General features: G+C 38.2%; 1 protein-coding gene across 4 annotated transcripts in view; it reads left to right on the top strand.

Annotated features, from left to right (window-relative positions):
- Positions 1 to 22989, top strand: part of LOC111584489 (casein kinase I) — a 28674-nt gene extending 5685 nt beyond the window's left edge. Inside the window, exons 2-12 of one of the 4 annotated variants that reach the window (XM_035940697.2) lie at positions 2768 to 3816; positions 5105 to 5174; positions 6173 to 6321; positions 6404 to 6638; positions 8922 to 9007; positions 9164 to 9248; positions 9383 to 9528; positions 10860 to 10940; positions 14917 to 15018; positions 19978 to 20084; positions 21845 to 22989. In XM_035940697.2, coding sequence (XP_035796590.1) covers positions 3547 to 3816; positions 5105 to 5174; positions 6173 to 6321; positions 6404 to 6638; positions 8922 to 9007; positions 9164 to 9248; positions 9383 to 9528; positions 10860 to 10940; positions 14917 to 15018; positions 19978 to 20084; positions 21845 to 21899 — 1386 coding nt within the window. In that variant the 5' untranslated portion in view covers positions 2768 to 3546 and the 3' untranslated portion in view covers positions 21900 to 22989. Of the gene's footprint in view, positions 1 to 2767; positions 3817 to 5104; positions 5175 to 6172; positions 6322 to 6403; positions 6639 to 8921; positions 9008 to 9163; positions 9249 to 9379; positions 9529 to 10859; positions 10941 to 14916; positions 15019 to 19977; positions 20085 to 21844 lie in introns of all 4 variants that reach the window. The other 3 variants (XM_023293643.3, XM_035940698.2, XM_023293644.3) reach the window with 3 other exon arrangements.
- The last annotated feature ends 3136 nt before the right edge of the window (positions 22990 to 26125 follow it).

Raw genomic sequence — 26125 nt, 5'->3', positions numbered from 1 at the left:
TTACATATATATCGGTAAAATTTTAAATATTTTCTTAAGAACATTCACAAAAAATCAACCAAAGTCCATCGAATTTGCTGGATTTTGGTTGATTTTTATTTGAAAATTCTTAAACATTTTTAACATTTCTTTTTTCCCCACCTAAAAATGTTCAAAGATTTCCCAAAAATGTTGAAAATGTGGACACCAGAAGCTTCACTGTGAAAAGATTTTTTTCCCCACATTTTCAAACTTTAAACTGGGTCAATTTTGACCCGCAGGACGACACGAGGGTTAAATGAGTATTCTAAACGTTGTAGCAGCAATACAGTGTTTCAGATTGAGTAATGAGGGTGTGTTTTTAGCCTGGAGTAACATAAATTCAGCACCTATTTTTCAATGGCCGGTGGTGAAAGGTCCTTTGAGATAGGTTGGTCTGCTGGGGTGTTTAGGTGGGTGTTAAATGTCAAAGTAACCACCACAAGAATTCCAGGAAACAAGGCTTCCCTGCTTTAAAACATTGCATTGTACAGAAATGGTGACTGTTCCTCTCTTCACCTGTCTGCTGTTTCAGGCTGATCAGTGTAGCTGTGTTTGTAAAGTGTCCATTTTGCATGATACTGATTGCATCGACAGTATTTCTGCCATGGATTTGTGCTTCCTGCCCACTCTGACTTCCATTCTGACACTGTGTCCTTCAGCTGTTGGACTGTTTATAAACTGTGCGAGTTTACAGAACGTGGCTGTCCATGCTCCAGTCAGATGATATGTAATTCACTGTTACTGTTTAGTAACTCTCTGTCTGCTTATTGGTTGTCAGAGCGATGCCCTGTAATAATTGTGGACAACTGGGCTGCTATTTCTCTGTTGAACTTTAGTTAAGATGAGTTGTTGTTGAGCTAGTACTGAACCATAAAACCAAAGCGAAACTCATGCAAATAATAATATTGTTTTCAGTCTGAAATAATATGCTGTATCTTCCCCCTGCATATGTGCATGCAAATGGACATTTTCTAAGAGAGCAGGTGGAGAAACGAGAGGTTTTGAGAGGAGGAGAGGTGCAGATGGGCTGGATGCGAATGGAAAGAATGGAGTGAGAGGAAAACTGAGAGGAGTGAAGGAAGGAATTAGAGGAGCCAAGATGAGTGTTATTATTAGAAGAGGAAATCAGAAACATGAGAGAACATGTCCCGTCCTCCTGGAGGAAGATCTGGCCTGGTTTTCTGTTGCTGTCAGTCTGTTGCAGTTATAGATTTTAAACAGGTAAACTTCCAAAAACATTTCCTTATTGTAGGGGTTTTTGGAGCGCTCATCACACTCCGCCTGTGTCCCTCAGTTGCACACATGAGTTTGTTTTCTTGTTGCAGCCTCAAAAACAAAAAGAGGATGTAGTTATATTTGATGATAATCTGATGGAGCTGTTTCTACATTCAGCACTTTCAAAAAATCTAGTTCACTATAATACTAATTCAGCAGGTTTATACTTACTTTTTTACAGCACGATTCCTCTCCATGAGTTAATACAACACAAGAATATATTGATCACTGGTCTGATTTGTGATTTTCCTTTCTAAACACCCCACAGTTTTACAGCCACACTGGAAAAAATGCTTCTCTCAAAACAAGAAAAAATAACTTATTTCAAGGAACTTTTACCATGAAATAAGTGAAAAAATCTGCCAATAGAACAAGTGAAAAATGGCTTGGTAAGATTTCTTGAAATAAGATATGATATTTAGAATATTGAGATCTAAAAATTAGCTGGGAAAACTTATTTTAAGCTCTATTTTACCAGGATTGTCAAGCTTAGGTGTCTTAAAAAAGCCAGACATGCTAAAAAAATAGCAGTTTTTCACACAAAAATAGATTTTTACTTTCATGTAACCTCCTAATTTGAGATGTATTAATCCTCCTGCTGTCTTCATTTACAGGCACCAAAAGATATTGTTTCCTTGTCTGAAAAAAATCCAAAAAATATGCAAAAAAAATTCCCCAAATTTCTGAAAAATTGCAAAACCTTCAGGAAGAAAATTCCAATAATTAATTAATTAATTAAGTTTCATTTTAAAAAAAATCCCCCAGATCTGGCAAGAAAATTCTTGTAAATATTTTCAAAAAATGAGTAAAAAGCTTCCAAAAATTCTGAAATTATCTAAAGTGATTACAAATATATCAGTAAAACTTCTAATATTTTCTTTAAGAACATTCACAGAAAAATCGACCAAAATCCAGTGAATTTCGCTGGATTTTGGTTGATTTTTATGTGAATGTTCTTAAGAAACATTTTTAACATTTCTTTTTTTCCACCAAAAAATGTTCAAAGATTTCCCAAAAATGTTGAAAATGTGGACATCAGAAGTTTCACTGTGAAAATATATATTTTTTTCCCCACATTTTCAAACTTTGAAACGGGTCAATTTTGACCCACAGGACGATACGAGGGTTAAACTTATTTTGAGTTTTCTTGTGAAATTCAACTCAAAACAAGATAATTTCAAGATTGTTTGACTTAACAAACATTTAAGATGCGTTGTCTTAAAACAAGTCCCTCCATCTGCTGAAATGTCACTTGTTAAGTGAATTTATCTTAAATCAAGTGGGATGAGACATTTTGACTAAAAATAGGACAAACAGACTTGGTAAGATTTTGAGTTTTTGCAGTGAAAAGAGGCAGTTTGTCAACTGTTGGACTTCCTGAACTGCTTTCTAAATGTACTGCGTGAAAATATGGTTAAATTTTTATGAAATATTTTAATCTAATAATTATTTTTCTTCTCTGTTTTCACAGGTGCCGGAACACAGTATTCTTTGCACCCAGGGACTAAACTTTACCTGGTGTTTTAAAGGACCAAGCAGCTGCGCGACACATTATCAGCCTCTGTGGGACAAAGAACGAGTACAAAGGTCCACTAATTATTGGGACACATGATCTAAAGCCATCCAGTTTAGACCTATGGCAGTAAATCAAGCAACACAAGTATTCTGTCAGATATAAGAAAGGGGAAGCTCTGAACTCCCTCGGTTTTATTTGTCAGTTGTCATGGTGGATTGTTATGTGTGAGCCTGAAGCTAGCTTAGCTTCCCAGCTTCATATAGCATGTTAGCATATGGCTAGCTACGTGTGGTGACAGATTGAGCTGTTATCTTTCTCTCCTCCATCACCATCTCTGGCCCCTACAAGGGGGTATAAAGTCACTGCAAGGAATCCCCCCTCACCCCATCGTCTTTTCATTTTATTTTTCATTCAGTTGTCATCCACCGTCCCACCGAAAGATCATTGACTTTTGTTCCATCTTTGACTCTCATCACCGTTGTATTCTGCCATTTAACTCAGTCGAACTAAAATCTCCTCCTCCATGAGATCATCTTCTTCTGTTTGAATTCATCCCACATCCATCCCAGTTCATCCTAATCTTCCACCGCTCAGTCCTTTCCATCTTTAAAGTCAGAGTGCGATTCTCTGTCGACCACCCCGACGTTTGTTAGGCCGCTAGGCAGTTGTTTTGGTGGTTGTTTTGGTTGCATGGAATCGGCTTAACCGTGGAGAGGCCAGGCTACCACAAACTGATGGACTTTGACAAGCGAGGAGTAGGGGGAGGAGGGGGTGGGGGAGGAGGCGGTGGAGGTGGAGGAAAGGGGGAGGTGGAGGAGGGGAAGAGGATGTCTGGGAAGACGGGGAGCCGATCGGGGCATGGTGGCCGGGGTGCCGGCTCCAACTCCGGGGTGCTGATGGTCGGACCAAACTTCCGTGTCGGAAAGAAGATTGGCTGTGGGAACTTTGGAGAGCTGCGACTCGGAAAGAACCTGTACACCAATGAATATGTGGCCATCAAACTGGTAAAAACCCTTTTATTGTAACTTTCTAGCATTGCAGGATCAATATTGCATTTAAACCAAAGTGTGTTGATGAAGTGTTCAGACCCCTTCACTTTTTTTGTTGTGTATTTAATTTTAAAAGGATAAAATGGGCCTTTTTGATTCAGTAACCCACAGTAGCAACTGAAATCTGTTCAAAACCATAATCAGATTCCTAATTCAGTACTTTGTTGGATCCTCTTTGGCAGCAGTTTGAGTCTTCTTGGGTAAGTCTCTGCAGGGTTTGCACACCTTGGTTGGTGCAGTTTATCCCATTTCTTCTAACAGAACCTGTAAAACTCAATCATATTGGATGGAAGCATCTAAACCGCCATCTTCAGGTCTCTACACAGTTAGTCTGTGTGGTTTACGTTTTAGCTTTAAATGGTTCACTCAAGGACAGTCAGAGACTCGACCTAAAGCCGCTCCAGTGTCGTCTTGGCTGTCAATTGTGCTGAAAGGTGAACTGTCGCTCCAGTCTTAAGTTGCCTTCAGTCTGGAGCAGGTTTATAGGGACCTCTGTGTGTTTGGCTGCATTCATCCTCCCTCAGTTCTGGTCGGTCTCCCTGTTGCTGGGAACAAGCCCACATAGCATGATGCTGCCACCACCATGCTTCACTGCTGAGATGGTAATAGCAGGTTATGAGCTGTACCTGTTTGGCAAACTGCAAACAAGCTGTCATTTGCCTGTTTTTCAAGAGAGGCTGTCATCTAGCTGTTCTGCCATAAAGGCTCCAGCAAGTTCCCCTAAATCCCTACAGCGCTCCTGGGAACACTCTGACCTTTAGAAATGGTTGTGTACTCTTGCATTTCTGCCTTGCCAGTTTGATCACAGAGGTCTACAGAATTCCTTGGTCTTCATGGCTTAGTTGTAGTGCTGACCTGCAGTCTGGATTGTGGGATTTTACCGAACGGGATTCACTTGACCACAATCTGGAGAGCAACAGCAACGGGTCTGAATACTTTTGCAGATGATTTTAGTTTTTTAATAAAATCACACAAATCTAACAACCTAATTACCATTTGTCAAGTGTAGCTTGACGGGCAAAAATGACAATCGTATCCATCTAAAATTCAATCTGCATCACGATTGTGCAAAAAATGGAAAGTCTGAACATGAACCTGAATTCACTGTTTGGGTCTTAGAACACTCAAACTGCTACTGTCCTGATGACCTCTCAGTATTCTGCATTTACTTTGGATTGTTGAGTGCGTCTGACGAAGCATCATTCTGATTCTAAGTTACTCTTTTTTTTCTTTTTTTTTGCAGGAACCAATCAAGTCACGGGCACCACAGCTCCACCTAGAATATCGATTCTACAAACAACTGGGAAGTTCAGGTGAGAACTTCTGTGTCTTTTTTTGCTTTTTTAGTTTTGGTTTTAGTTTATTTGTTATTGTTGTCAGGTTTTATGAGACCACCGTTCATGAAAAAGAATCCGAATAGAACCGGAATCCATATTTTCCTCTGCACTGTGTTAGTTGTCCTTTTTAACTCAGACCTGAGGGAGGCGTTTACACCCACGCCGTCCCTCTTTGTTCACCGTTTCCCCCCATTGTGCTGACACCCAGACCACCCAGTATGAGATGTTTGTCGGTGACACACCGACACACACCATCATTTTGCTAAAGTTTGGCTGCTTATGCATTCGTGACGGCGGAAATAGTTGAACACAAAAGGCTTTTAGTCGCTTTTCCACAGCTTTCAACCTATTATCGATGACAAAATGTGTTTAACCCTCCTGTTGTATTCATTTACGGGCACCAAAAAATAATGTTTTCATGTCTGAAAAAAGTGCAAAAATTCAGCAAAAAAATTCCCCAAATTTCTTAAAATTTGTAAAACCTTCAGGAAGAAAATTCAAGTAATTCCTTAAAAGTTTCCCTTAGAAGTTTTATTCAAAAAAATCCCCCAAATTTGGCAAGAAAATTCTTGTAAATATTTTCAAAAAATGAGTAAAAATCTTCCCAAAAAATCCTAAAAAATATCTAAAATGATTACATATATGTAAGTAAAACTTCTAATATTTTCTCTATGAACATTCACAGAAAAATCAACCAAATTGATTTTTTTTTGTGAATGTTCCTAAGAAACATTTTTAACATTTCTTTTTTTCCACCAAAAAATGTTCAAAGATTTCCCAAAAATGTTGAAAATGTGGACATCAGAAGTTTCACTTGTGAAGATATATTTTTGTTCATAATTTTCAAACTTCAAAACGGGTCAATTTTGACCCGCAGGACAACACAAGGGTTAAAAGTGAAAATTTGAAGCATTTCTTTAATGTTTTGACTGTAATTGTCTTCAATGCGCTCTGTTTTTCTATTGCTCCTCCAGAGGGTGTACCCCAGGTGTTTTACTTCGGACCTTGTGGTAAATACAATGCTATGGTTCTGGAGCTACTGGGACCGAGCTTAGAAGATCTATTTGACCTCTGTGACAGGACCTTCTCTCTAAAGACTGTACTCATGATAGCCATACAACTGGTAGGACTATCATATAACGCTTGTGCTTTATTGTTGGAGTTCCTAGATTTGCTTCTGTAAATGACTGCATCTTCTCTCGTAGATAACTCGCATGGAGTTCGTCCACACCAGAAGCCTGATCTACAGAGACGTGAAGCCCGAGAACTTCCTGGTTGGCAGGCCCGGCTCCAAGCGACAGCACACCATCCACATCATAGACTTTGGCCTGGCGAAAGAATACATCGACCCGGAGACGAAGAAACACATCCCGTACAGAGAACACAAGAGTCTGACTGGAACTGCTAGATATATGAGCATCAATACACATCTGGGGAAAGGTGAGCTGCCTCATCCTGTGTGCACACGTGTACAAAATATTCTTTTATGTAAAGCTCATGCATATATTTAATCTGGTTTGTTCACGTTAAAATCAGATTCCTTTTCTTCAGCAGATAGGCCAACCCAGCAGCCTTAATTTCAACATTTCAACAAGCATCTCCACTATAATATTAGGACCAGAGAGAGCCAATCCACTATACTGGTGCCAAGATTTTGAAACTAAACAATCTGTGGACTGAGTTCTCGTCTTTGTTTTGTAAAGTGCTGCAGCGTGTCGGTTGATCGATTTGTTTGTTGTTACTGGAGTTCAGTGCTCCACTTTATTGTTCTCTCTGTGAAAGCCTGTGAGATCCTGCAGCACTATAGATGAACTTTTCCATCGGTAGCGGTACTGTTACCCACTGGATCAGTCGGTTGCAGCAGCACATTGGAACAACCTGGTGTTAGTCAGCCTTACATGCTGATGTTGTCTTAATAACTGACAGTGATTTGAGACTTTATAGGTTGGATTTATCACCAGGCTTTTCCCTGAGGTTGCTTCTAACCTCTGCACATCGGCTGTTTTGTGTGAACAAAGTTTTTTATAAATTGTGGGAAGCCAAACTGATTATTTTCATTGATATTCATTTAATTTTGTGCTCTAGTGCTGCGTTAGCCGTTGCGACTGAGCTTAGCGCTTTTCCTTCTGCCTCCTCCCTTCTCCTCGTTTTGTTGTCTCTGATTATCAGCTACAGACCACTTCATCTTAACAGTCTTAACAACTAAATGGATTATTTCACGCAGTAGGCAGAAAGAGTGTAGGTCGGGAGGGAGGGACTGAGCCAGTGAAGAAGAAAAAGTGCTTCTTTCAGCCTCAATGGCTAATGCAGTAGCTACTTGGGCAGGTGGAAGTGCAATAAAACAGCTTAATGATCATCATGCACTCCCCGACATGGGCAAATTTTACGTCACACACAAAGAACAGTCACTTAGGTCACAGTCCGGAGCCCTGCATTCACAATAAGCACCTTTATCTCGCAATGCTACTTATGAAGTTAACTAATTCAAGCTTTTTTTCTTATTAAAGAGGAACTGCAAGATGCCTACAGCATACACACCTACTGGATTCATTCATTTGTTGTTGTATTAGCACATGACTTCATGAATGACATACAACAATTTGTGTTTGGAATTTATGAATTTTCACTCAGCTCAATTGACTGCAACTAGAAATGATTATTTTCCACATTTAAAATGTATTTCTACTGTCAAAGTGTGAGTGATTAACATTCAGTAGTGTCTGAATACCTTCTGTGTATACACTAAAATTGCTGCTGTTTCTTGCCTAATGGAAAAAAATTCTATTTCCAAATTGTCTCTGTCTGATCTAATAGTGCTGTGAAAAGGAGAATTTAATGTTTACCAGCAGATAGGGATTTTGTAGTTTTTAAATAACTGGTGCTGAAATATTTCAAGTATCATAAAGGAATGAGTCCGTGGTGAATATTATTTTCCTGGTTCTTGCAGCAGTGGTTCTCTCTGTACTCCACTAGATGCTGGATTATGTCATGTTTGTCTTCTTAGGCCTCTCCACGCTGGGTCATTTTATAAGTTCACAGTTTGCTGTGCTGTACGACATAAATCTAATAATCTTTGGGCATGACTTGAAGTTTGCTCTGTGCAGATTGCACGATGAAAACGCAGCTGAATCTCAGCCTACAATGTACGTGAGTCGACGTGAACGGGCAAGAATAAAAGCGTGCGCCGTCCATCCATGAAAAATAAACAACCGAAGGATAAACGGAGCTCCTACAATCACAGGGAAACTAGCCAAACATGAACGGAGCCCTCACCCTTCTGCTGCCACAACTCTACTAGGCTGTCTTCTTTGTTTAAATCCCACATAAGTGTTTTGATGCGTTTTGTCGCCGTAAATCATCTCTTTGGGTTTATTGATCAGTACGTCATTTCATCCTGCATTTCTATTGGTTACTTAGTTGTTGTAGGTCCAGCAGCATCACACTGTGAGATGATCACCCCAGATTTCTGACAGTCAGGATTTTACGGCAGCTTGTCTTTGGTCTCCATGACAACGACCATCCTTGAACCTGTCTCTCAGTGCGACGTAGGACTACCGAGTTAGAGCCACGACCGAAGATATCACCACCATTCTCTCACTGTTGTTGTGTTTCGTCTGGGACGGATGAAAACTGCACAGCATGTAGTGACCTTTAAGAGATGTTTAATTTAACACTACTGGGGCAATCCTGCCATCTAAGCCTTTTTTCTCTGTGTTACTTCAGAGCAAAGTAGGCGGGACGACCTGGAGGCTCTTGGCCACATGTTCATGTACTTCCTGCGAGGAAGCCTCCCCTGGCAGGGACTCAAGGTGAGGAGACGGCTGACCAACCAGCCAGAGTGCTCAACAGTCCAGTCATGTTTTGTTATTTCCTCCATGTAATGTGTGGATCTTTTGTCTGCATCCACTTTGCATCCATCCATTACCTGATATGAATAAAATCCTCCTTGTTTGTCTCTTTATCAGGCTGACACACTGAAAGAACGTTACCAGAAGATTGGAGACACAAAGAGAGACACACCGATAGAGGTTCTCTGTGAGAACTTCCCAGGTGCGAATATACCTCAATGAAAAACAGCGTTTCTTTGCGGATGTTGCATGTGGAGCAAATGTTGATCAAATTTTGTGTGTGTCTGTGTGCGTTTGTGGATTGGGTGAACTGCATCTGTGTGTGTGTAACAGAAGAGATGGCCACCTACCTGCGGTACGTGCGTCGGCTGGACTTCTTCGAGAAGCCGGACTACGACTACCTGAGGAAACTCTTCACGGACCTCTTTGACAGAAACGGATACATCTTTGATTACCAGTACGACTGGACCGGAAAGCCACTGGTTAGTGTGTTTTTTGTGCTGTGGACTGTCGGAGCTGAGCTTTATCAGGTTTATTCCATGGTCAGTACTGAGAGTTCAGGTCAGCAGTGATACACAGTCATATTACTGATGTGCTGCTAACAGTAACTGAGAATCATGCTTCAGTTTAGACTCATATTTCCAGAAAGTCAGAAACTTCCTTATTCATTCCTTCTCATACAGAAATCTGAAGAGCTTGACTTTGAGCAAAGTCAGCAGGAGTTTAAGTGGGAAAACAAGCAGCATAATTGCTCCCAAGATTTAATATTTCCTTTTATGTTGAGAATGAAGTTTATTCTGAGGAGCTGCCCTTCACAGTACAACAGTAATACTAAGTTTGCTAATAAGAGACAGAGTTTCTGCCAGTAGAGCCCTTAATCCTGCCAGATTTCTCACCATCATCGCTCGCCCCGGTACATCGCATGTTCACACCTGCCTGCAGCAGTGAACATTTCCGTCTGTACAGTATAGAATTCCACTCATTTTGTGTCTTTTTCTGTCCCACATGAAAAACACTGTTTTTATTGTGTAGTATTACAATTACAACAATTACATTACAATTATTTTTAGGAGTTGTGTCCACAAACACAGCAGTCGTATGTATGTGTGTGTGGGTGGAGAAATAGTTTTTTATGATCGTATTTTAGTGTGTGTTAATTTAGAGGGAGCTTTGGAAACCAAGCTAGCTCTAGGACTAAACATGAATGGATGAAATGCACATCTGTCTGCAACTCTTGCATACATCAGTCAGTCAATCATAGGTTATTTATATAGCCCTTTACAACAGCCCAAAGGGTGACCAAAGTGCTTCACAGTGAAAAACAAGAGAATAACTTCAAAACAATACAGTAACTTATAACAGAGACGGCAGTAAAATATACAATTAAACAAAACAAATAATCAACAATAAAACAGTACTAAAATATACATCTAAAATTAATAAAATGTCACCATGCTGCTAGGTATTAAAAGACATTTTAAACAGAAAGGTTTTGAGCTTTGATTTAAAAAGACCTTGTTCCAGATCCTGAGTTTCTACAGAGAAGGCCTGGTCACCCCAGTGTTTGTATTTAGACCTGGGCACTTCAACCAGCCGCTGATTGGAGGACCTCAGAACTCTTTTTTTGGTCCTGTAAAGTTAAAAGCTCAGATAAATATGGTGAAACATGACCGTTAAGAGCTTTTGAATTCTAATGAACCATCTGAAATTTTCACCCACGGAGCGCAAACTGTTGGATGTAAAGTCCACATAAGGCGTTGTCAGATGTCTGACTGTGTGTTTCCTCTCCCTTGTTGTCCTCCTGTGTGTTTAGCCGACTCCTATTGGTCCAGTGGCCAGTGAGACTCCACTTCAGACAAGCAACCGAGAGAAAGCGCCACAGACCAAAAACCAGGTACGCACTCATTCCGTCCTTACATGCACATCAGTGATGTGAAGTGTTGCTGCACATGTGACTTTCCAGTGAAAAATCAAGAAAACCTGAAGCTGCCTCTCCGTCCATAGCTTCTCTCACTTTGCTCCACCTGAGAATAGTTAGTCTTTCAGCAGGTTAACTTGTTGGTTTTTTTTTTTTGTCGGTTGGATGTAAGATAGTAGTGGATATGCAGACAGTGAACCACGAGTTAACAGCTTAAGTTAGCAAGCTAGAAAAAATAATAGTAGTACCTCAATAGCATGATCTTAATGCTCTAGTGTTACAGCGCTAATGTAGCATTTCACTGTTTACTGAATCACACTGGACACTGGATGATTTTTGACACTGATCAACAGAACAGATGGAACTGGTGGCTGAAAGATTCCATAGCAGAGCAAATCTGCAGTCTTTTTATTAATCTGTGGTGGTAACTACAAGCAAGAGACTTCCTGATTTTAGCTTTTAAAGGATAGTTTCACACTAGGGATGTCCGATATTGCCAATAACCGATATGCCAATATTGTCCAACTCTCAATTTTCGATTCCGATGTCAACCGATACCGATATATGTGGGTTTTGAAATGATTCCAAACCAACAAGCTTGTTACTGCAGCCACAGACTTTTTGACACGCTTCAGGACAGTTTGATGATGTGATCCTTTGCACGCCGGTAAATACCGGCGAAATCCAGGCATTATTTTATCGGCTTTCATGATAGGAAAAAAACGATAACGATATTGACCGATACTGCATTTTTATGCCAATATCGGACATCCCCAGTTCACACTTTTCATGTATTTCTGTCTTAATACAGTAGTCAGGTGGCTAGATGTGGATTAGAACTGTTACTATTTCATGACGGGGGATCTTAAGTTCTAATTTTGTGCCAAGATTCAGACTTGAATAAATCAAGTGAATTTTTTCTAGAATCTTTTTGGTGTATGTATAAAAATCTGTGTCACAATTCCTCTACAGCATTTGAACACAAAAGCACATTCTTGGTGCTAAAAGGCTGTATCTTCTAAAAGATAACCACTGGATTTGATTGAAACTCTCTTGAAGCCTCATACTAGTTTCACATAAACACTGGAACGTATTTTTTCCCAAACAATCACTGTGAATTTTGTTCCCCATCACTTAAATTAAGGGCCTGGTTGTGGAAATGAGTGGAAACTTTAAGACCGATTTGAAACTACTAAACAAGGACTGAGTGGGTGGATTCAGTGGAGCATAGTGAGCCAGTGTTTACATCCGTTTACTTCTCTCCTGCTCTCTGTGCTCACATTTACTGTTCTAATACAGCCATATTCTCCAAGAAGCTGTTATCATTTCCACTCTTCTCTGTTTCTGTTGTCAGACAACACAACAAATGTGCAATGAATGTAATGCTATATGTTAATCAGCAGTCACTTCAGAGCTATTTCTAGGCTGCCAAAATACATATTTTATACCGCAACATTGTTCAATAACTCACCAAACAACAAATGTACTATGATGTCGGTGGTATTTTCATGTAAAATTATTGCTCAGAGAAAAAGTTAGAAGCATTAGAAAGTCCTGATTTCACACGTTTCACACTCGGCGGTAACAATCATGGACACAGAGAGAGTTTTTTTTCTGAAAAAGGCGTCGACAGCAGCAGCTCTTTGCTTTTCAGAGCAAAACAGGCTGCTGAGAGCAGGGCTAAAACCAGAAGTTACACAATCATAGTGAAATGAACTATCACACTGTGGAGACATGAGACTTGCTATAATTTGCTAATAGGGGGACAGTATGGGACCTTTCATGCACCATATCAGTCTGATCAAGACTTCTTGGGCTGATGTTATGTAATGTAACATCAAGATCTTTTTTCTTTTAGATCAGATTCTGAAACCACAAAAAAAAAGATGCTTTTATGTTGATCAGTGTCTCAAAATCTAGTTACTGCGCCTGTCATTTAATATCGTCACGCAAAGCATGGAAAAAATTGTCTCAAGTAGATAGTGCAAGTTCTATTTTTATGGGTTTTAGAGACCCAGCTTTGCACTGTGTTGTAGAATAGTTTGAAGTGTTATAGTTTTCATGGTTTTCTCTCCAAACTGGAACCATGATGACACAAGATTCACAGACTGCACACTCTCACAAAGGGCTGGGCGGTATAATCTGAAGCCAGTTGAAGTAAAGAGGTGAAGTTCAAAGAAGCATTCTAGGACAATAACTATTTTTCTTTGCTTCCAGTTAAAGGCTAATTCTGGTTCGCTGAAGTACGAAAAATATTATGTCGCTGAATACAGGACTTCTGTGAGGTTTGGTCATTGAACCTTCCAGTCCTGTGGGTTGAGCAGTGGGACCTCCGTGGATTGAGTTTGTTTTCGCTCAATTAAGTTGGGATCTGGGTCTTGTCATTCGGTTCCTGGGCACTTTTTGCAGCGTGGCAAAGCATTAACAGTGCAGTAGGAGGCTGTGGTTGTTGTGGGGACTGTGTTTGGTCCATGTTTAGGTGGCTGCTACATGTCAAAATAGCAGCTAGAGTAATGACAGGACCCAGTCCAGTGTTTCCCAGCAGATAATTGCATCGTAACGAGATGATCAATGTTCACCTGTCAGTGGTTTAAATGAGCAGGTTGTGTTTAGTATTTTGTGTTGAGTAAGAAAGCTCTCCAGTTGGAATCTTTATACAGTGTTTAGCGACACATCACCAGATTATAAGACCATATTTTTTGTGGAATTAGTTTTTGAAAGTGGAGACAAACACATGTTCGTATTGATTCGTCTTTCCATGGAGTGTGTTGCTGTAAATTTGGTCTTCTCCAGAGAGTGGTTTGCAGCCCTAAAATTGCTAAAGCTAGCAGTAGTGAGTCTTTTAGTCTCAGTCAGCGTTAAAAGCGTTTAATTAGTCCAGTTTTAGCTGCAGGAAGACCTGAAGGCTATTGACAACCTCCAGTGATCTGGACAATCCTATTCCCAAGTTAGTGCAGTTTGTAGCTGTGCTGATTAGACTCTGGAGCCTTATTGCTTGTCATTATTCAGATGTTTTTAACTGCTCAATCAGTAGAGGAAGCACATACAGGGGGTCCTTGACTTATGTCGGAGTTTCATTCCTACGGCGCAGCGTAAGCCGATTTTCGTCGGAAGTGCAGCAAAAACATTAACAAATCCGTTACGTGCATCACGATATCAATCAATTCTTCATAAAAGTCATGAATATCAACAACTTTCATGCATGTAAGAGTCATTTTACAAGAAGATAACAGAATATGTTGCACTGTTTTTACAACTCGATGTAATAATTAGTCCATATTCGTCCACTCCGCTCGCCAACTAGTTCCATGTAACCAGTTCCGACGTAACGACTAAACGCCGTAAGTCAAGGATGTCATAAACTGAGGACCTCCTGTATCTGGATTCAGGTTTTTTCCATTTTGTTCACAAACAGACAAAATTAATCTGATGAAGTCCATACCTCTCCCAGCCCTGTTTTGCTGGTTATACCGCCCACTCCTGCTTTTACATTCACAAATGCAGTCAGTCCAGGTTTATGAAGGCATCAGTTGTTAGGTTTTGAAGCAGCTGAGGTTGAAGTAACACATCGAGGACCACCTCTTTCCCCTTTTTGCATGGGGCTACCACACGTGCGCACTCTCCTGTGCACTCTGGCTGCACTGCACACTTGAGTGCTCACCCACCTGTTGCTCTTCCACCGAATACTGACTCTGAACTCACTATTTCTTTTCTGTTTCCTTTGTCACTCTTTCCTCATTCTTTTCTCTCCTCACCAAACTGCTCCTCACCCTGACGCCTCTCCGCTCCATCTGCTCGTCCTCCCGCCTCCTCCCGTCACTCTCCTCTCACTCTGGTCCGCCTCATCCCGCCGACCCTCCTCCATCATCTCCTCTTCACCTCTCTGTTTCCACCTCCTCCTCTTCCTCACTTATTCCCTTTTCTCCTGCGATCGGCTTCCCGTCTCCTCTAGTCTCCAGAGGGGAAAGGCAGTGAGTCCCAGCCAACTCCAGTGACCAATCGAGAGCTGCTGGGCTCCCATCTCACTGCTGATAGGCTGGGCGGGTCTGTCCAGGTACTGAGAGGAAGGGTTAGCTCTGCTGGCTTCCTGTCTGTCTGCCTACCTGTCTATCTGTCCGCCTGCATGACCTTCTCTGTCTCTGCAGCAGGGCTGACCTCAAGTCTGTTTCCTCACAACTTCACTTGTTCCCTCACATGGGAATATTCTGAGAGAAATTTGAATTTATAGCTAACTCCACATTAGGTTTCCACAGTGTAGGTTTTTGTACGTTAGATTTTTGCACAGTAGCTGTGCGGTGTTTAATTTAAACAGGACAGAAGGTGGTTGACTGGCTTCTCTACAGACAAAGCAGAGATTTTTGTTACTTTCTGTGACAAAGCAGAAGAGGCTGGAGTTTATTGTGTATGAACCAAGAATTAGAATAAACAATAGAAAAGTAGAAGTTCAGTTGGTAGTTCTTAGCTGAGATCTTAGCAGTTGATGTGTTTCTAGAATCCGGTGGAGTAAACTTCCAGTAAATGCAGGCGTGTAGGACAGAGCTGTACTTAACTTTCATTGCTTTCTGTAAAGATTTTCATCAGCTCTATCTAAATTGTTAAACAGCAAGTAGTGGTCACTATAGCAACAAGTCGGCTTGTGACAAGACAGTGCAGACATAAATGTGTTGTTGTGAAGTTAATGTTTACCTTGAACGTACATGAGACTTTGTCCATGTCACGACATACTAATTAATTTAAAGCAGTTCTCTTTCTTTAGCTGACCTGAGCTACATCAAGTGAAGTCCCACCTAATAGTTCAGTTTGCTAGAATTACTGTCATGCTTTATATGTGCGTCTCCTTATTGGCTCTGTCCAGCTAACTAGCAGGTTGACATGTAGCAAACATGAAAAAGATTATTGACATGTAACAAACAAGAAAAAGAAGATGACTAATACAGGAGGCACCCACTACTTCAAATCTTTTTCTTTCCAAAGTGTAGAACAAAACTGAAGATATGAAAACTATGAAATAACACCTGTGGATTTATGTAATGAACAAAAATAGTATAAACAAAGTAACATTTGTTAAAAATGGTATTTTCTTTAAAGTAGCCTCCTTCTGCACACTCTTCGTTCTCCAACCAGCTTCATGAGGTCTTCACCTGGAGTTTTTCCAACAGTCTTATTCAGCTGCTTTTACTCAACCATCTCACTGAGGTTTAGGTTGGATGATTGTAGATGTCAGGTCATCTGATTCAGCACTTTATCACTCTTGGTCAACCAGCCCTTGCAGAGTCTGGAGGTGTCTCATTGTTGTGCTGAAAAAAGCAGTGATGGTCCAACAAAACTCAAACCTGATGAGATGATGTGTCGCTGTAGCCTCCCTGATCTGATGAACCAAGGTGGAAAAACATCAGATTTATATCTCTGAATCTCACAAAGACAGCAGCTGTAACTGAAAATCTGATCAGACCAAAGTTCAGACTTCAACTGGTCTAATTCCAGTTTGCTTCTAAGTACAACCACGTCTTTTCTTCTTGGTTTGCCTCATTAGTTGTTTATTTGCAGTAGTTAAACCAGAAAGCCTGACTCACATAGTTTTCTCCATCGGTTGATGTTGACGTGTGTCTGCTGGACACTGGAAGTTCTAATCTGAGCTGCTGTTAACTGGTGATTTTTGAGGCTGCTAACTAATATGACCTTGGTCTTTCTTTCCTTCGTGAAGGCCGGTTGGGTCAATATATAACTGCGGGACTTTTTGTATCATAGTTGACATTTTAGCTGTTTTCAGGCCTTAAATCAACATGGCCGCCTATAACCAAACACCACATGGCATTTTTACACAAAGATTCTTCTAAATATTATATATACAATTCAGTAAAATTGAAATCGAAAGTTATTTCTAAGGATATTGTCGTAAACCTGTTGACTACTTTATATTAAATAACTCAGAAAGCCTTGGAGTCTGGTCAGTCTTTTCTTCAGGAGGAAATGACATCATGTGGAGCAGGTCATGTGATCTGGAATTAACACACTTCCTTGAGAAGTGTTTTTGTAACGGGGAACTTAGTGGAAAGTGATTTCTTGGACACAGATGCAATTTGTTATTTTGTGTTTGAAAATAACAAGAATGACCACAGAAAAACACAAAATGACTCAGTGAGACATAACTATCTTACATAGATACAAAATGATGAGAGACACACAAAATAACTACAAAAAGTTGCAAAATGACCACAAACAGACTAAAAACTGCCACAGAGGGGCACAAAACGGTCTGAAAATGACCAAAAAAGAAACAACATGAGCAGGTCATGTGATCTGGAATTAACACACTTCCTGGAGAGGTGGTTTTCTAATGGGGAACTTAGTTGAAACTGATTTCTGGGACACAGATGCAATTTGTAATTTTCCATATAAAATTTGATATATTGCCAAAAAAGAAATATCTGTCATGATTATCTCAACTTAATAAAAGAACACAATCAAAACTGTTTCTGAATAAATTCATTTTATTATTGTTTAGCTAATTAGAAGGTGGTTATTAAATTCAGACGGTTATTTAGTTGACATTTTAGTGATATCCAATCATTTTTTATTAATATGTGATTGTTTCCATAATAAATAATTATGGAATTTGTAAAGACATGATCATAATGAACATAAAAAACATTAGTTTTTTTACTTTTAATAAAAATGTATGCAGATATATCCCATGGACTTCAAAAGTCCCTCAGTTATAGATTAACCCAGACAAGTTTTGAGTCATTTTGCATAATTTTCTTGTCATTTGCAACAAATTTTATGTCAGCTTGGATCTTTTCTCATCATTTTGAATCATTTTTGTATCTTTCAGATAATTTTTGAGTCATTTAGGACAAATTTCATGTCATTCTGGACAAATTTTCAATAATTATGGATCATTTTCAAGTTATTTTGGACAATTTTTGAGTCATTTTGGACAAGTTTTGAGTAATTTTGGACAATTTTCTTGTCATTTGCAACACATTTTATGTCAGCTTGGATCTTTTATGGTCATTTTGGATCTTTTTTGTATCTTTGGGATAATTTTCGAGTCATTTAGGGCAAATTTCATGTCATTCTGGACTGGTTTATTAATAAATGATTGTTTCCACAATAAATAATTACGGAATTTGTAAAGACATAATCACAATCAACATAAAAAACACACAAAATGCATGCAAGATATATCCCATTGAATTCAAAAGTCCCTCAATTATATATTGACCCAGTTACTTCAGTGTTTCATGCTTTTGTGCTTGAAGAAACTTTGGAAGTTCTTGGAATCTTCTGGACCGATTGACCTTTATGTGTTAATGATGTACAGATGTTTCCCTTTTTTAGTTGAGCGGTTCTGTCCCTGACGTTTATCGCTGCAGTAGTTAAGTCCACCTGTTTGCTGTTTACAATGCTAACACAACATGACACTACTGAGGGTCTCAAACACAGAACAAAGACGAGGAATTCCCCCAGTTAACCTTCGACATGGTTCACCTGTTAACTGGAAGCCATTCATGAAGCTGGTTAGTGTCATTAAGGTGAACAGTGAGGAGTCTAAAATGTGTCTTTTCATAGTTTTAATGTCTTCAGTTTTGATCTACATCAAGAAAAACACTTTGATCGGTCCAATCTGTACTGGATTTCTGTATTATTAAGTACATTAATGTGCTAGCTTCTGTTTAGTCCAACACTCCAGCCTACAGAGGAGTAGAATTTGTTACCAGGGTGTTTATGTAAGTGTAAGATTTCAGCGAAGACTGTGTGACAGCACTTTAACCCTCCTGTTGTCCTCATTTACAGGCACCAAAAAATATTGTTTCCTTGTCTGAAAAAAATCCAAAAATTCTCCAGAAAAATTCCCCAAATTTCTGAAAATGTGCAAAACCTTCACGAAGAAAATTCCAGTAATTTCTTAAAATTTTCCCTTGAAAGTTTTGTTTTTAAAAAATCCCCCAAATTTGGCAAGAAAATTCTTGTAAATATTTTCAAAAAATGAGCAAAAATCATCCAAAAAAATCCTAAAAATATCTAAAGTGATTACATATATATCAGTAAAACTTTTAATTTTTTCTTTAAGAACATTCACAGAAAAATCACCCAAAATGTGAAATTCATGAAATTCGCTGGATTTTGGTGGATTTTTTTTTGTGAATGTTCTTAAGAAACATTTTTAACATTTCTTTTTTCTACCAAAAACTGTTCAAAGATTTCCCAAAAATGTTTAAAATGTGGACATCAGAAGTTTCACTGTGAAAATATTGTTTTCACATTTTCAAACTTTAAAACGGATCAATTTTGACCCGCAGGATGACACGAGGGTTAATAAAAATATTAGAAGATGCAGAAGGGTGGGAGGATGTGAGCATTTATCATAAGAAATCATTTGTTAAGACTCAACATACGGCAGGGCATTGTGAGTGCAGGTCGTAGTAATGTTATATATTTTTTTTATTAGTCTATGCCACACATTAGAAAGCTCAGGAAACGTGTAGCCTTTGTGTTTTTATAAATAACTCGGCCTATTTTTTTTTTTTTTGAATGAGCTTCTGTCGGAGCACCGAGGGTCTGTTTGTGATCCATCAGCTGCAGCATGATGGTGCAGTTAAAACATTTAAGAGTCAGCCATTAAGCAGAGGTGCTGCTGTTTTGCATGGCAACAAAATGAATGTTGACAATGCCTGTATCTCCTCCCCGCTGGGTGTCACAGCTCTTCTGGGTTTCAAGAGCGTGTCCACATTAAGCTAGCTGCATTTGAAAACAGTCTTTTCCTTTTGTGACGATGGACACGGATGGATTTCTGTTGTTCCAGTGTTTCAGTGAAGGAAAAGAGCTTTTCAGATTTTCAGAAATGACCTCTACTGCTGTGGAAACATGTTGTTTTCACACATTAACCGTGTTTTCAGATTTATCTGGCTCAGTGTGGGCTTTAATGCAAGTCTTTTATTTCTGTCCCACCACATTTAAAGAACTGATCCCTCTGGACTCATCCCTTTCTTCCTGTTCTGTCCTCCAGGTGATGAGTTCAACCAATGGGGAGCTGAATACAGACGACCCCACAGCAGGACACTCCAACGCACCAATCACAGCCAACGCAGAGGTTGAAGTGGCTGATGATACCAAGTAAGAACACACGCTAAAGTATTATCTACACTACCAACCAGAAGTTGCTCTAAGTGAGTTAAAGTTTCTCGATATTAGTTAAAGTTGCTCTAAAATAAGTTAAAATTGCTCAAAATGAGTTAAAGTTGCTCAAAATGAATTAAAGTTGCTCTATATTAGTTAAAGTTGCTCCATATTAGTTAAGGTTGCTCTAAAATGACTTAAAGTTGCTCTGTCTTGATTAAAGTTGCTTTAAATGAGTTAAAGTTGCTCTATATTGGTTAAAGTTGCTCTAGATTAGTTAAAGTTGCTCCAGATTAGTTAAAGTTGCTCTAAAGTTAGTTAAAGTTGCTCTATATAAGCCTTTCAACACCATTAGCTAACACAATGTAGCATTAGAACACAGGAGTGATGGTTGCTGGAAATGTTCCTCTGTACCTCTATGGAGATATTCCATTAAAAATCAGCTGTTTCCAGCTACAATAGTCATTTACCACATTAACAATGTCTACACTGGATTTATCATTCATTTAATGTTATCTTCATTGAAAAAAAATGCTTTTCTTTCAAATATGAGGACATTTGTAAGTGACCCCAAACTTTAAAACGGTAGTTTATGCGTAAAGTAAACCACCACCAGCTCTTCTTTTAACCGTTTTAAAAGCAAAAATATCCACATTTAGCTTCAAACCAACTTCTGCATTAAAAGCACAAACCAGCCTGTTGACAAAGGAAGTGTTGACCTTGCGGTTGTTGTGCTGACAACGCAAGAAAATCTCTCACTTCTATCTCACCGTGGTCCGTTTTAGAGGCACTGTAAATACACAAGTCGGTTCATCATCACCTGACCCTCCTGCTATCTACAGTCTGTCCTATCAGCATCTAACAGCCTCTTCACGGGGTCAGAAGGATTCTATCTTTTGTTGAAATGCAGTAAATTAATTTTAGAAAATGTTATTCAGTGATGCAGTGGCGGAACATGGGATTTATAGAAAGTTTTCTGGTATTTCAACCAGCTTTTTACACTTGTTTATTAAACTTTTGTGTCCCAGCATGCAATGAAAGTATCACCAAATTAAGCCTAAAATTAAACAGCTTTACAATTGTAGTAATTGCTCAGTTATTTAAATTGGTCTTTTGGACACTATTTTCTATTGAATGTTGACTTAAATTTGAGTTTTACAATATTCAGACCACGTGTCTGCTATTGGGCATACCCATAGCTGCAGACTTTAACCCTCCTGTTGTCCTTATTTATGGGCACCAAAAAATATTGTTTCCTTGTCTGAAAAAAATCTGAAAGTTCAGCAAAAAAATTCCCCAAATTTCTGAGAATTTGCAAAACCTTCAGGAAGAAAATTCCAATAATTGACATCAATTCCTTAAAAGTTTCCCTTAAAAGTTTTATATATAAAAAAAAATCCCCCAAATTTGGCAAGAAAATTCTTGTAAATATTTTCAAAAAAAATGAGTAAAAATCTTCCAAAAAATCCTAAAAATATCTAAAGTGATTCCATATATATCAGTACAACTTCTAATATTTTCTTTAAGAACATTCACATAAAAATCAACCAAAATCCAGCGAAATTCGCTGGATTTTGGTTGATTTTTATGTGAATGTTCTTAAGAAACATTTTTAACTTTTCTTTTTTTCCACCAAAAAATGTTCAAAGATTTCCAAAAAATGTTGAAAATGTGGAAATTTGATGAGCTGAAATAACAGAAGAGTAGAAGAAGAAAATCTGAAGTCCGTTAATGACGGTTGTTTGTTTGTGTTTCAGGTGCTGCTGTTTCTTCAAGAGGAGGAAGAGGAAAGCTCTCCAGAGACACAAATGAAAACCAGAGAGACGAGAGAGAAACCCCTGCTCTCTTCTTTGCCATCTCTCCTTCCTTTCTCTCTCTTTGTCTAGCCCTTTTCATATAACCCTCTCTCACCCTCCTCCTCCTCCTCCTCCTGCGGTCCGCCTCGACTCGGCTGGACCATCAGGCAGCGGTTTGCTGGTCTGATCTACTCTGGATTCAACAGACAGGCGGTGTTTGGAGTTTGGGCTGGACGTACCAGCCGTGGACCCTTCATGTATTTATGGTCACAGAATGAACTGAAACCAGATCAACACAAACCGCTTTGGAAAAACACGTGACCACTGATGAACAGCTGACGAACTGTGAGCAGCGAGCTGATTGGCTGACGGACTGTGAGCAGCGAGCTGATTGGCTGACGGACTGTGAGCAGCGAGCTGATTGGCTGACAGACTGGATTCAGCTAACTCGTTCTCTGTTTTTTTGGTTTTTGTTGTTTTTTTTTCTTCCTTACTGACTGGTTCAGAGGAGACAGAAGTGTATTTCAGAGGAAATACAGAAGAGAGGACTACAAAAGCAAGGGATGCAACGAGACTCTCGGACCACATGTGCACACAAAACACACGCACACACAGACACACACACACACGCTGCACACTTTTCTTGATTACATCCTAAAGAGACTTCATGGACAAAGAGATGCAGCTCTCCCACATAGTCTATAAAGTTTTTATTCCCTGGGGTCAGAGGAAGTGCACGGCGAGCGGCCCGGTCTATTTCCTGCAATAGACGTGGCTCGGTGTATTTCTCCTTCACCCTCAGAGGAAAACCTCACAACCAACCAGGATCAAAAGTTTAAAAAAGATGTTTATGTAAAATCTATGCTTTTTTCCCCCCGTTTTAATTTGTAACTAAAAGACTGTGTTCTATTTTGAACCTGTGTTTTTCCGTCTATTTTGAGTTGTTCAGAAAGTTTGTTTTGTAGATTCTAGTGTGTTCCTCCAAATGTAATTTTTTTTTTTTTAAATAACTTTTTAATTTTCAGCTTTGTTTTTTTTTTCCTCTTTCTCTCTGGGTTGGAGGATGGAAAGTCGGATAACACCATTAAAAAAGCAACCAAACCAAATGCAAACTCATTCTTATTAAAGGGGATGCTGAAGGGATCGGGAGGGGAATCATTTGCCTTCGGTCGCTTTTTGAACACCGTGCAGTAGATTTACTTTAAAACTGATCACCTTGGAATTCTCTCCCTTTAATCGTTGCTCCTTAACCCTCCTGCTGTCTTCATTTACAGGCACCAAGAAATATTGTTTCCTTGTCTGAAAAAAATCCCAAAAATCAGCAAAAAAATTCCCCAAATTTCTGAAAATTTGCTAAACCTTTAGGAAGAAAATTCCAATAATTCCTTAAAAGTTTTATTTAAAAAAAAAAAATAAAAAAAAAATCCCCCAAATTTGGCAAGAAAATTCTTGTAAATATTTTCAAAAAATGAGTAAAAATCTTCCAAAAAATGAGTAAAAATATCTAAAGTGATTCCATATATATCAGTAAAACTTCTAATATTTTCTTTAAGAACATTCACATAAAAATCAACCAAAATCCAGTGAAATTCGCTGGATTTTGGTTGATTTTTATGTGAATGTTCTTAAAGAAACATTTTTAACATTTTTTCTTTTCCACCAAAAAATGTTGAAAATGTGGACATCAGAAGTTTCACTGTGAAAATATTTATTTTTCCACATTTTCAAACTTTAAAACAGATCAATTTTGACCCGCAGGACAACACGAGGGTTAATCAGATTTATTTTTATTTATTCTTCTATTTGTCCCTCTCTTTGTATTTACACATTGAATGCCTTATTTTTTAACAGATTTATCTTTTATTATGGCTCCTGTGATTCCATTTGAGGCTCCTTCTCAGCATCAGCGAGACAAATATGGAGGAGTCCTTGAAGAAAACCAGAACATCTGTGAAGAAATGTGATGGCCAGGTTTACAAACTCTACATACCCTCATCCCTACAACTTGGCCAAGAAAACTCAGCTCTAACTGCTGCCAAAAATGATTTTTACTAATTACTGTATTACTTAACATTATACTTGTCAAATAGATACTGAAACATCAGTACGTGAAGCCATGGATCGCCTCTGTAAAGGGCTAATCCAACAAAAGTTCTTACTTAAGATAACCAAATTACACAGTGGAAAAGAATCAACACAATGTTGTTTATTTATTTAGGAAGCAGAAAAATAAGACAGTACTGGTATGATACTGGAAAATAAATTAAATAGAAACTTTAACTCCTTCACTGTACTGTCAAAGAAAATCAAAATAGAGATCAAGAAGAAGGACTTAACTGTTTCCCAGCTGAATTTTAAGAGCTGAAGACAGAAGTGTTGTTGCTGTGAGAGCTAATTATATGATGACAAAGATCACTCCCAAAATAAAATGTAAAACTCAACTAAAGAAATAATTTTTAGATCATTTACACATCACAATATTTAAAAAAAAAAGAGAGATTCTGCCCACGGTTTGTTAGTGTTCCCTGGTTCCAGAACTTTAACATAACAAGCAGCTCACAGTAAAAACGTTTTTATTATCTATTAGTTTGCCAATTGTTTAATAATTTCAACAAGGAAATATTAAAAGCAAAATGACTCCAGGGATTTTTTGATTACAAATTAAACACCAAATTCAACTTATGTTGATGGGGATGTTTTTACCTGAAGGTGGTGCTAGAGGACATGTAAAGGGACCACCAAGTTATCATCAAACTTCACAGCAATAATATTTTCAAGTGAGTTGTATGTAAAAAAAAAAAAAAAAAAAGGTATTTTTTCTGCACTTACTGCTGCTTCTGTTGATGTGAAACAAAGTTGGATCCTGACCCAGACTGAAGCTGTCTAATTACTAATACTGTGTCATTTAGCATTAGAAATTACAATAACAGAATGCTTATTGTATTTATAATAGTTTATAATTTTAACAAATTAATAAAGATATTAGTACTGCTGGTCCTCAAAACAAAACATTCCCATGTTGAACCGGGGACAGTAACCTTCAGGGAACATTCTAGGAATGCTCCCTGAAGGTTACTTATGGAATCACAGGAATGCCATAACAAAAGATAGATCTATTTTTTTTTTTAAAAAAAGGAAATAAATGTGGAAATATAAAGAGGAATAAATTTTTTTAAAAAATCTGTTAAAAAGTGAGGAAATAAATGTATAAATATAAAGAGGAATAAATAAAAGAATAAATAAAAAAATAAATCTGTTAAAAATAAGGACGTAAATGTGTAAATATAAAGAGGAATAAATAAAAATAAATCTGTTAAAAAGTAAGGAAATAAATGTAAATATATTGAGGAATAAATAAAAGAATAAATAAATGAATCTTAAAAAGTAAGGAATAAGTGTGTAAAAATAAAGAATAAATTAAAAATATGGAAATATAAAGGTAAATTTGGTCTTTGCTTTTCCCTTAGTTTTTTCCTTTTGTTTTTCTATTTTCTAATTGCTTTTTCCTTTTGACATTGCTTTTTCAGAAAAAAAAACAATGACAGCAATTATTTCTGTATTTATTCCTCTTTATATTTACACATTTATTTCCTTATTTTTAACATTTTTTACTGATTCCTCTTTATATTTACACATTTATTTCCTTATTTTTAAACAGATGTATTTATTTATTTATTATTCCTCTCTATACACATTTATTTCCTTATTTTTTTTTTTTACCAGATTTATTTTTTATTTATTCCTCTTCATATTTACACATTTATTTCCTTATATTTTAACAGATTTATCGTTTACTATGGCACTCCTGTGTTTCCATAGTTACTGTTTGTTTATTCAGGCAACTAGCAAACAGTAAACTCTCCATTAATGTTCCCTGAAGGTTATTCTTTCCTGATTTAACAGCACAAAAGGATGTCTGTGTAGTTTCTCATTCATCCATGTCATGGTTATCCAAAGTTGTTTAAAGCACAAAAGGAATTCTGCTGCGTATAAAAACAGATTATTACCTATTATTTAATGAGTGTGTAACATTCAAGGTATTTACATCGCTTCCTTTTCTATTTTCCTCTTTTCGTGGCCAAATTGCCGTTTGCTTATTTTACATCTGAACTAACATGCAACAGCTGCACAGGGTCATTGCGCATGCGCTAGAGGGAGTTTGGCCAGTCACATGAGGAAGCGGAAACTCGAGGCTGCCGCTAATTGGCTGGCGGCACCCACGCTGCTCTCCTACTGGTCAGC

The sequence above is a fragment of the Amphiprion ocellaris genome, chromosome 10 (assembly GCF_022539595.1).
Source record: "Amphiprion ocellaris isolate individual 3 ecotype Okinawa chromosome 10, ASM2253959v1, whole genome shotgun sequence".
Classification (NCBI taxonomy): Eukaryota; Metazoa; Chordata; class Actinopteri; family Pomacentridae; genus Amphiprion; species Amphiprion ocellaris.
This window is presented reverse-complemented; position numbering and strand designations above follow the sequence as displayed.